The sequence below is a fragment of the Crassostrea angulata genome, chromosome 10 (assembly GCF_025612915.1).
Source record: "Crassostrea angulata isolate pt1a10 chromosome 10, ASM2561291v2, whole genome shotgun sequence".
NCBI classification, from domain to species: domain Eukaryota; kingdom Metazoa; phylum Mollusca; class Bivalvia; order Ostreida; family Ostreidae; genus Magallana; species Magallana angulata.
Window position 1 is genome coordinate 4,518,703 of NC_069120.1, and position 12,579 is coordinate 4,531,281.

General features: G+C 33.5%; 1 protein-coding gene across 2 annotated transcripts in view; it reads right to left on the reverse strand.

The window, feature by feature from the left end:
- LOC128165640 (fibrillin-2-like) overlaps positions 1-12,579 on the reverse strand; it is a 44,923-nt gene that overhangs the window by 12,656 nt on the left and 19,688 nt on the right. The window contains exons 14-27 of one of the 2 annotated variants that reach the window (XM_052830368.1): positions 12,379-12,399; positions 11,772-11,920; positions 11,246-11,500; positions 10,714-10,932; positions 10,212-10,364; positions 9,977-10,075; positions 9,526-9,620; positions 9,211-9,405; positions 8,987-9,058; positions 8,451-8,562; positions 8,098-8,220; positions 7,286-7,364; positions 1,463-1,559; positions 1,293-1,342 (exon numbers count right to left, since the gene is read on the reverse strand). In XM_052830368.1, coding sequence (XP_052686328.1) covers positions 1,293-1,342; positions 1,463-1,559; positions 7,286-7,364; positions 8,098-8,220; positions 8,451-8,562; positions 8,987-9,058; positions 9,211-9,405; positions 9,526-9,620; positions 9,977-10,075; positions 10,212-10,364; positions 10,714-10,932; positions 11,246-11,500; positions 11,772-11,920; positions 12,379-12,399 — 1,719 coding nt within the window. The remainder of the gene's footprint in view (positions 1-1,292; positions 1,343-1,462; positions 1,560-7,285; positions 7,365-8,097; positions 8,221-8,450; positions 8,563-8,986; positions 9,059-9,210; positions 9,406-9,525; positions 9,621-9,976; positions 10,076-10,211; positions 10,365-10,713; positions 10,933-11,245; positions 11,501-11,771; positions 11,921-12,378; positions 12,400-12,579) is intronic. The other variant, XM_052830369.1, reaches the window with a different exon arrangement.

Below are 12,579 nucleotides of genomic sequence, written 5' to 3' on the forward strand. Positions count from 1 at the left end.
CAACAGTCAAGGGAGACAACAAGTCTAATATCTTCAACAGTCAAGGGAGACAACAAGTTGATATCATCAACAGTCAAGGGTGACAACAAGTCTGATAACATCAATAGTCAAGGGAAACAACAAGTCTGATAACGTCAATAGTCAAGGGAAACATTAAGTCTGATAAAATCAAAAGTCAAGGGAAACAACATGTCTGATAACATCAATAGTCAAGAAAGAGAACAAGTCTTATAAGATTTAATAACAGCAAAAATCTATAACAAGTTGAAAACATCAACAGTCATGGGAAACAATGCCAACTCATATAAACGTTGATAACATCAACAGTCAAGGGAGACAACAAGTCTAATATCTTCAACAGTCAAGGGAAACAACAAGTCTGATAACATCAACAGTCAAGGGAGACAACAAGTCTAATATCTTCAACAGTCAAGGGAGACAACAAGTCTGATAACATCAACAGACAAGGGAGACAACAAGTCTAATATCTTCAACAGTCAAGGGAGACAACAAGTCTAATATCTTCAACAGTCAAGGGAGATAAGTCTGATAACATCAACAGTTATCAGAGGAAACAAGGGAACACATCTGATAACTTCAACAGTCAAGGGAGACAACAAGTTGATAACATCAACAGTCAAGGGAGACAACAAGTCTGATAACATCAACAGTCAAGGGAGACAAGAAATTGATAACATCAAAAGTCAAGTCAGTCAACAAGTCTGATAACATCAACAGTCAAGGAAGACAACAAGTTGATAACAGCAACAGTCAAGAGAGACAACAAGTCTGATAACATCAACAGTGAAGGGAAACAACAAGTTGATAACGTCAATAGTCAAGGGAAACAACAAGTCTGATAACATCAATAGTCAAGGGAGACAACAAGTTGATAACATCAACAATCAAGGGAGACAACAAGTTGTTAACAGCAACAGTCAAGGGTGACAACAAGTTGATAACAGCAACAGTCAAGGGAGACAACAAGTTGTTAACAGCAACAGTCAATGGTGACAACAAGTTGATAACAGCAACAGTCAAGGGAGACAACAAGTTGATAACATCAACAGTTATCAGAGGAAACAAGTCTGATAACTTCAATAGTCAAGGTAAATATGTCTGATAAAATCAAAATCATTGTATGTGGCATTTAAGCATTACAGCAAAATGCAAAACATTAAGCAGAAAGTCAATGTTAAAATTTAGAACTAAATTTGTCATCCAAATTATCATTAACAATATATAAAATCATTTCTACTGCTTATGCATTAAAGAATATTAATGTAAACTACCTTTGATCAAAGTCCCAGAAACTACAAATTGCATTTTCTTGTCCAATATCCTAAAATAGAACCGAATAATATGAGGATATTCACTGAGATACATGTAAGAACATGATTAACTTTTTTGATAACAATCTATGATTTTTATATTTAGACATCAGCACAATTCCTAATTTTACCTTGTGTAGGAGGAATTCGAGTTTGAGAGGTGGTTCTAGATTCTCGGTTTCTCCATTAGCAAGGGAAAATGAAATGATGTCTGTATTGATTAAGTTGCTGAAAAAAAAATTGGAGATAAATAATCATCTTGAAATAATTACTGCATGTACATATTAAATATTGCATAGTCAGGCACGGATTTTCTTCATATTACATATTTTGATACCCTTTGGTAAATAAAGATGAAAATAAATTAAACGGTTGCTATGGGGACCTGTTGCCGGGCAGCTGAATAGTTCAACAGTGTTACCATGGTAACTAAACAGCACTTCAAATTACCATTTTTTCATTCTATTTGTCAATGAACATAAATAGTTATATATGAAAAAAAAATCAAAATTGTTGTTTTAGTTTGGCAACATATATAATATATCTAAAAAATGAAATTTGTTGCTATAGTAACAACAACTAAAAATCTCACAAAAATATGTATACTTTGTCAGAAATACATTTAAAGATTTATTACTCATGCCTGGAACATGATACTTAAATTCAAATTGATCAGAATGACTAAACATGTCCTCAACTTTCATGCAATAACAGTTGAAGCTGCATTTTAGCAAAAGAAATGGCCATTGCTACGGCAATTAAACAATTAGAAATTTATGTATGATTTTCTTTTCAAGTCCACATATTTCTTTAGCAATGGCAGCTTTAAGAATGAAAATAATGCTTTAATATATGTGATGTAAAGATATATGCCATATTTCTCATGAACAGTAGCAAAAAATGGTTTTAAATTATGTTAAAAAGAAGCATTTTTGCTTGACATAATGACAAAGGTTTTCTTCATTTTTTTTCTTATTTTAAAACTTTAAAACCATAGCAACAAGTGCCAATTTTTTATCCAACATGTATCTTCTAATAAAGCTATAAATCTATGAGTTTGGTTTAATGTTAACTTATATGCTATATGAATTAAGGATATGAAAAAATTATGTTTTGAAAATAATATTTTATACTTCATAACTTAGATAAGCTGTAATTACTTTCTATATTGCTTTAAAGTTGCAAAGAATTGCTATTTTCTATTTTTGGTCGCTGTTACCATGGCAATGGTAGCCCTTAGAAACAATTTTATGGCATCTTGCTACTTATTACATCAATATATATCATTTTATGAAATTTGTGGGAATTTGGTGACTATGTGTGCCAGAATTCCTATATACAATTTTGATTTTTTATACAGAATTGATCAAGATCTAAGTAAATAAAAGGTGCCTACAGGCTTATATTTTAGATATTTAAGATATAAATTCTTTCAATGATGCTTCATAACAATATCTTTGTTTGATATAGTATACTGGGGCTAAATTATTTTGTAAACACAAAGAAAAATCATGTTTTAAAGTGTTATTTTCAATAAAATATTAAGGAAATTAGGAACAAATTTCGGAGTTTTGTCAATATTTGACTATTAAAATATATCTAGAATGCCTACAGTCTCTCCAAAAACGAAATTAATCAAGCTCTTGACCTCCTCTTTAAAATGATGTCAAATTGAATGTAGGTATCGGGATTTCTTTTCCCATGAATTAACAAAAAATGTCAAGAAATTTTTTAATTTTCTACACATTCCTTTAAAGTCGTAAAGTACAGGATAAAGATTCTTCAAATCGATTATGACTTCATAATGGTTCTAGCACTAAAAAGACACTCTGGAATCATTTACATCTTGACCTTAAAATCTGTTATCATATCAAGGAAGTATGACAATATGTTGGGTTTTTTTTTTAGTAAGTTTTCATGATTTCATTCACTTAATCAATTTACCACAAATTCGTTTGAGGAGTGATGGTATGTCTCTTTATATACTTTCTTTTTAAATACTGTATACAGGGTCAATTAAACTCCATGGGTTTTTTTTTGCATATCTCATTTTGTCTCACTTTAAGTAATTACATTTCATTTTCAGCTCTTGATTTAATATAAGCATAACAAGATTTTTTATAATGTAAATCATAAGAACAAATTAGATGTAAAGCATTGTGACATCAGTTGATGATTTGGGGATGCAGTGAGAAATATAACTCTGGAATTAATAGGGCACCTGCTGAGAATGATAGAGTCCATCAGATGAATCCTGCCCCTTTCATTAATTATCACGATAGTAATACTGTTTGATGTAATATTTCATTTTTTTCTTCAAAAACTTGTTCAGACTGTCATCTATGCATGTCTGGTGATACAGATAAGTAATGTGATATTCACCGGTCTCCAAGATTTAGGACAAAAATAACATCCAGAACTTAAAGCCAGATTGCATTTATGGAAAACATAGAATATACTTTACACTAAAGTATTTTGTTCAGCATTCAATTTACTACAATTTTTGAACATGCATAGAAAGGCAACCATAAAAAAATCCTCCAAATATGGCTTGTCAATGTTGATATTTTCCAAACAATATGACATATACCGGCATATTCATTGCTTTCAATATTGAAATAAAAAGTCGCAATTTGTTAATGGAAAAACCCATTTTTACTGTGGATTTCACTGTGATACAAATAAACACTTAGCTAAGCAGGCTTTCCCCCTCATACATAATAACTGACCCCCCCATGAGGCTTTCTTGACACGCTCAAACTTAGTAATATTGGTCCCAACAGACATACGCGACTAAATCTAAATATTCCTCTGAGTAATAATGACAGATACTCTCGCACTTGTTCATCATAAATGATCATCCCAGAAACCTGTATGTATACATTTATTTGACAAAAGTTCCTCATTGAGCTTCAATTATTAATCGCTAACATTTAGGCAATAAATTTGAAATGAACATTTTTAGTCCAAAAGTCAATTTCTCTAACTTCATTAGATTAAGCAGTAAAAAATTGATAGCGCTGTAGCAGACATGTTAGTGATTAGGAGCTGTGTGACCAGAGACAATAGCCTTAATGGGCGGTTCAGCTGACTGTCTAATGACCGGTGAAATGAGCCGACAACCCATCAATCACACAGACAGGTCTAGTTCACACACCAACAGATCCCATCCCAATAGTGTCCTTGTAACAGAAGGATTCCAAGCTTTTTTTGCAATTAACACGTCCTTTTTTTGCTTTGCTATAATATGTAAAAAAAAAAACCTTTCTATTGTACATATACAGATCTTAATAAATTTTTGCGTGGCAGAATTACAATTTGAGAACTTGTGGCAGAAAATTTAATTTGACACTTTGTTTTATCACTCTTTTTCAACTGAATTAAACAATATTATCTAATCATGTTCAAAATATGCAAATCAAAGTTGCATTTCACAATTTTTATTATATTCATGGTATATGATTTTTGGAGACACTTTGATTAAACATTAAGGATTATCCTTTAATGACCTCTTTCAGCAGCAGTCTGTGGTCAGTGTGTTGTACTTGTGTGAATCGTTTGTGTATCTATGAAGTATACGCACAGAACTCCCATACTAGTCACCTGTCTTAATATACTGTACATCTAGGTTTTTTCGTGTGTCACAAATATTTGTGAAAATGGAAAAAATCTGTAACATATTTAATTTGTGCCAGTCATTTTTTGCGATTTGAAAAGTTTCTTATAGAACATAATACAGGATTCAATTATTTGCGATTTATAAGAGATTGCGTAAAGGGCAAAAATTAGATCATCACTAAAATTACCGCATATATGGTATAGTTAAAAAAAGTTTAATCCTTCTCTATGCCATTAAGCACATAAGGCTGGTGCTTATCCCTGGTTTTCATGGTTCTAAGCAGATGAGAGTCATTGACTCCCCCCTGGATGGGACACCATCCAATTAAGGGAAATGGTTGTCTTTATAAGCTATTGAATCTTGCTGATACTATGAATTATTTAAAAGTGAGCATTTGACAAATGAAAAATAAATAGAATTCTTCATAATACATCATGTAAAAAACTTGAATAAATATTTCATAATCAAATTTTAAAAAAAACACTATTTTTTTTCTAACAAAAGGTTTCATATTTTTTATTTGAAGGCAATTATTGAACAAAACAAAATCCAATGTTTAATGTGGATGATTGCAATTAGTTAAATTAAACAAGAGGCCCAGGGGCCACATTGTTCACCTGAGCAACAATATCCATAACTCTGATCAATTAGCATAACAGTATCAAAATCAAAATATCTTGACAACAAAGTACAGGAGATCTTGCTTAAAAATTTTTAAAATATCAACCGATATTTATCCACATATATTTTTATTGTAAATACCAAGCCCCTTTTGTTGTTTTACCTGTAAACAGATTTTTTTCTATTTCTATATAACCCCCACCCCCCATTGTGGTCCCACTAAGGAATCATGTTTGAGCAAAGTTACTGCTTTTTGGACTGAAAACTTTCCCAGAATATTTCTAAAATTTTCTCTATATATTCCTATGTAAAAATTCACAAAACTTTAATCTACACTATCTGAAGATGCTTCCACTCCAATTTGAGCTTTCCTGGCCAAATAGTTTTTTGAGAAGAAGATTTTTAAAGATTTTCTTTATATATTCCTATGTAAAAATTAATTCCCCTATTGTGGCCCCAACCTATCCTCGGGGACCATGATTTGAACAAACATAAATCTACACTATCTGAAGATGCTTCAACTCCAAATTGAGCTTTTATGGCCAAATAGTTTTTGAGAAGAAGGTTTTTAAAGCTTTTCTCAATATTTTCATACATAAAAACTCATCCCCCATTGTGGCCCCATCCTACCCCGGGGGACCATGATTTGAACAAACTTGAATCTACACTACCTGAGGATGCCTCCACACAAGTTTAAACTTTTCTGTCCAAATAACTTTTGAGAAGAAGATTTTTAAAGACTTTCTCTATACATTCTTATGTAAAAATCCATCCCCCCCATTATGGCCCCACCCTACCCCCGGGGACCATGATTTGAACAAACTTGAATCTACACTACCTGAAGATGCTTCAACTCCAAATTGAGTTTTTCTGGCCAAATAGTTTTTGAGAGCTTTTTTTAAAAGCTTTTCTCTATATTTTCCTATGTAAAAATTCATTCCCCCCCCCCCATTGTGGCCCCATCCTACCCCTGGGGACCATAACCCTTGAAAGAGGGTGTGACCCTTCCATTGAACAAACTTGAATCCCCGTCACCTAGTGATGCTTTGTGCCAAGTTTGGTTGAAGTCTGTCCAGTGGTTCTTGAGAAGAAGATGAAAATGTGAAAAGTTTACAACAACGCCAAAGCCAATGACAACGCCAACGTCGACAGACACTTGACAAATTTTGATCAGAAAAGCTCACTTGAGCTTTGAGCTCAGGTGAGCTAAATATGTTAAAAAAGCTAGTTTAAAAGATCATGTTTTAGAATGATACAGTTAACCAAAGACATTGTAAGACACTGAGAATCAAAAAGGAATCACTTTGTCTATTTCAATTTTACATAATTATAAATACATATATCAGCTTTTTATGCAAAAAATACAGCAGTTTGCAGATCTCTGCATTTTGAACAACAAAAAGGTTGAAAAGAAAATTTGACATGTAAGAAAAGGAAATTTAATTTTTCTCTACCTAAGAACACAAAATCAAATCACGTATCACAATATACTTTTTTTTTGAAGTATTTCATGATTTTTTTTTTAAATGATACTTTTTAAAAATTGATAGAAATGTGGGCAGATATTTGACCTTATCAAAAATAGTTCTTTCGGGTCTTACGTTAGGTTGTAATAAAATGTATTGTCTCATTTCAGTTCTTAATTAAGAGATATGCACATTGGAATCAATCTTTGAAATACTGTACTGAAATAGTTGTATCTCAAAATTCTCACCTGTTTTGACTTGGTTTCTTTGGAAACAGATCTGAGAGGGTTTTGTAATAAGTTGCTGCATAGTCCACTGTATTATTTTCTACAAAATAAGTACAAAATCTTCAAAACAGTTGAAATATATGATCACTTTCAAGACAAACCATTGTTTATGTGAAAAATGTCAGGGATGTACGAAAGACAAGTATAGGACACATTTGAAGAGGGATGGATGGCTTGGCCAATTTTTGACTATATTTTTTTCCTGAAGATGCAGAGCACTGCGTAAAGAGATATAGGAAAATGATACAATTTTAAAACCTAAATATTTTGAATTTTTTATTTGCTAAATAATATAAAAACGACTAATATCAGACATATCTAAATCATTTAGGTAAATCTGATAGGTACATGTTCTAGTAATTGGTTGAGCATCCAGCCTTAAGGTGCGGTCACACGATGCGATTTTCCATCAGATTTCCAATCGAATTGCTCAGTTAAATCGATTGGAGTATATTGTTGAGGTGGTCACATGATACGATTTTACAATCGATTTTTGATTGATAAAACCTATTCAATATTTTTGTGGTATGGGAAAAAAAAGTTATTGTGATGTCACCGTTCTCACCACAGAGTCGATTGAAAATCGGACGCACTTCAGATTTTTAATCGAATTAAGACTTTGCTTTCGACTTAAGTGGACACATGGTACGATTTTAGTTGAAAGTAAATTGGATGAAAAATCTGATGGAAAATCGTATCATCTGACCATATCTTTAACAACAGTTTGATATCATAAAGAGGCAATGTAAATACAGGAGCTTTATTGGTGTTACCTGATACAATTTTCTTTAGTGTGCTCTCCTTCAGCTGAATTACACTTTTGTAATCTGAGTTGGCAGAGATTTTGGACACAGGAAAAGCAATGTCCTCTAACGCTGATTTCTTGTACTCCACAACTAGCAAAGCAAAATGTTAAGTAACATGAGAGAGAGAGAGAGAGAGAGAGAGAGAGAGAGAGAGAGAGAGAAATATGCTTAGAGATTTTAACCAGAGTTGTTCCCCTTGATATAGATTTAATTTAACAATAATACATCAATGATATATAATAAAGAAGGGGATATTATGATTTCTTTAGAACAGTTATTACAGTACTATTTTTGTGAGAAATGGTGAGTGAGATATTCACCTATATTCTGCTGGGCCAATGTTTTGGTCTCTCCTTTGGGCAGTCTTTTGGTGACACTGTTTCCAAACTCATGCACAGCATTCATCAGCTCCGCCGCTTTGTTTTGGCCCCGCTAAAGAAAAAAAACCCAAAATTTTGTTCACTATTTGAAATATTAATTTATATCAATTGAAATACAGTAGTTTAATCTCAGCTAAAGATGTTTACTTGTCTCAAAAAATTTATTTTGCACATCTATTTTACATTGTATGTAGCAGCTAAAGAGAGATAACTCCTGCCTGTGCCTCTCTCTCTCAAAATCAGCTTCACTTCATATGAAATATACAAAACTGTACTATTAAGTAGAAATAGTATAAAGACTATGTAATATGTTTATAAAAATGTTACAATCAGTATTATGTTACATATGTACATGTGTTGTGAAATGAAAAACCCAATAAAAAAAAAAAAAAAAAAACAAAAAAAAAAAAAAAAAAAAAAAAACTCCTGCCTGTGCCAGTACATGTCTTGGGTAGCTAGGCAACAAATACACTCACTTTTATTTGTAAATTGTCCCATACAGGTTTTATTCCCTCCTTCAAGACATTATTCACAGACAGCAAAAAGTCCTTTTTTGAAAACAAAATAACATTCCAATTAATGAGCAGTCACAAAATAAATGTAGAAATTAAATAATAGCTGACTCCATAATTCCAAGTACAAGCATGAATTGGGTAAGTTGCTGTGACTGCATCAGTTTATGACCTGTATATATACTAACCTGAGTGTCGGAATCTGTGACCAGATCCTCTCGCCCCACGGAAATGGCAGCGACCTTGTTGATTATCTCGACACTGGTGTCTAAGTCTCCCGACGTTATGTTCTCATTGCTCGTGATCTCCGCCGTCTGCTGAGAGAAGTCCCTCAAAATGCCACTAATGTTGTTTGTGTCGTAGCCATCTCTTACCTGGGAAACCTGTTGGTAGAGAAAATTCAATTTATTTTCTTTAATTGATAAAACTGATGTACAAAATTTTACTGATAAAATTCTACCACATGAATTCCCTTTGTGAATGTCACACAGAATAAAACTTGCCTCTACAAAGATGCTGACAAGATCGCTCTTGATACACATAGAAAAATCTACATCCTCCCATACTCCGTTGGGTCCACACTTCCGCTCCATCATACCTTAAGTAGTAATTCACAGCATTTCAGTGTAAAAAAAAACTAGTATATGCTAAGGAAGTGTCGCCACAGCATCTAATTTCATGTATATTTAGTACCTATTCTAGAGACAATTTTTAGGGATAAAATATATCATTGTCAAAATGTTAAATGCACTAACTTTACATTGTACAAGTTGTTAATAATAACATTTGCAAATATATTTCTCTTATATAAACCTACAGCAGAGCAAAAATGTTTATTTCAGTTTGAACTTTTTAATGAGTCAAAAGGTCATATTTATGATGTCACAATGATCATTGCATAGGCGTATGGTATCTTGTTTTACTAATTAACATGTATCCTATATGTATACTGACCTATATATCCCTCGGGGCAGGGTCGGTAGGAGGACAGACTAGCATACACCCAATCCCACACTATACCATCCTTCTCCTCCTTAGGACATAAGAGGTTCTCTGTATCAAAATCAAAAAATGTAGTATGTGAGAAAAGATTGCTATCAGGTCCAAAATTATGCTATTTATAACTTGCACATTCTCATTAGATGCTTAATATTAAAATAGATGTTGAGGAAGCAATAAAGTCTCTCACTTGAATTGTAAACATTGAGCTGGACTGTCTGGGAGCAGTTTCTGTCCTCCGATTTAGCGTACCTCACCCCACAGCTGTAGGCCTCAGAGTGGTAGGCTGACATAATGTTGATAGTCTCTTTAAATGATGAGTCAGCAGAAATCTGGTATTCATCTACAATATCATAAAAAAATATAAATGTTTTAACTTAGCAATTTATAACCATAAATACAACAAATGACAACACTTTGTTTTTAAGATTTGAAATCCAGATAATTCAATATCAATGATAGGAAAGCTTGAGTAGGTTAAATATACAGTAATCCCTCCTGGAACTTGTAGGACTGCTCTTTTGCAAGGAAAATTGATATATTTTGGTGAAATATAATCCAACAGGAATTATGTTACTGATGATTATGTATTTGTTTATCAATTAAAACTTTGGCAAATATATTAATTGGCCCTGTATATAAAATGAGCAGCGCAACAGTCATCGTGAAAGGTTGAAGAGAGTGACACCCACTGTGTGTGGATGAGGAGAGAGTCCCGCCGTTCTGACACCAGACAATGGTGAGGACTTCAGGGACGGGCGGGGTGGGGGTGATGGTACAGGAGATGGTTGCCTGACTCCCCCGCAGCACTGCAGAGGGGGGTGCTGTCATCTCCACAGTGTAAATCTGCAGGGTTGTCTCATTACTGACCGAGGTCTGCCCAACAAGCGCCACGCATTCAACTTTGCCCTCTGTAACAGACAAAACAATAGGCTTCACTGGGTCCAGATCACAATTACTGACACCTGGAGGAGGACCAGGAAACAGGATACAAATCGGTCTCTGATACAGGGAGGTTTTACTCCAATTCTTAGCCACGAAGAAGCAATATAAGCTTACAAAAACTAATGTGGACAATTGAACATCAAAAAACATTAAGGGAACATAAAACACTTTTTGTATGATATTTATGGACTTGTTCGTAACTCTCTCATATAACCCTGTCAATTAAGTGCTTGATAGGTAAAGGTTTCACCTGGACTGGCTTTGTGTTTATTTTTATACCTGTGTCCACCTTTTTTATCCCATTGATTATGAGGTTACTGGTGTACAGAGAAGGGTCGTAACTGTCCCTGTTGAGTTCCGTCGTCTGAATTCTGGAGTTAAGCAGTGGCTTCACCCATCTCCCGTTAATTTTCCAGCGGATGTTCATTGCTCCATCCATGGATACAGCAGACACAAGACAAGACACTGTCACATGATTCCCAAGGATCATGTAATTGTCCGGCTTGTACATCTTGATTCCCTTGATGTAGCCCACTAAAGAAGCACAGAGCAGATATTTGGACTGACATAACTCAGAATTAATTACATTCCCGGTATGATAAAACTCTTCATACTTTTGAATGTCATAAAAACTATTAAAGAATTAACATAAACTTAATTTTTTGCCCAAAAGTTTCATAAAACATGTTTGGTCACAGACAAATCAAGCATTACTCAGCTTATAAAAAAAAACAGCATGTGCATTTAGGCTTTAAAGGAGATGTTCATTTCAATTTCACTTGTCAAAAATCTGGGTACATTTTACCTCCATTCTTGGTGACAAAGAAGGTTGGGTCCATTAACAGACTCCCAATATTTCCTCTCTTCACAGCTTTCTCCAAGATCTCCATGGCAGGGAGAGATTTCTCATTGGGGTCCTGAACAACCAACATGTCTGCTATAACACTCCCCTTCCTACAACCCCAAAAACACTGGACTGGTGACTTTATTAAAGTATTTTATATCAATTGATCATTATTTACAGTCCACCCATTCACCATGTGGATGCAAACAATACAAGTGTGTGGGGAGTTAGAAGGGTATCAAGTGTTAACTCCAAGGACAAAGTTCCTGGATTTCCAAAAGACCATAAGTCTTATAACTTTACCAGTGTGCCTGTATCTGGGTGAATAATTGTGCTACCTGTGTCTAAAGCTCTCTACAATTCTTTGATAACTTTACATTTTTTGCTCCCAGTAAAATCTTAAGTGTCCCATAAATTGTAGGGTTTATACCAACAATCCATGTTTGTAAACTATATGTACTATTGACAACCTGTTGTGGAATATATGATTTTATTAAGGTCACACAAACATCTTTGGGAAATATAAACATCCATGCATGGTCAAAGTTAGGCCAACAACTTCATTTACCTGTCATCAGAATTTTCTGCTCTGAAAATTATGCAAATACAATGATGATTTGAAATAATTAGCTATACATACACTAAACATATAGAAATAAAATTTATAAACATTTAGAGGTGAATCCATAACTATCATATTTCTTATCAAAGTTTGATTACTAAAATCTAAGTGTGGTTTTAAGGAGTTTATTTTAAAATAATAAAGATT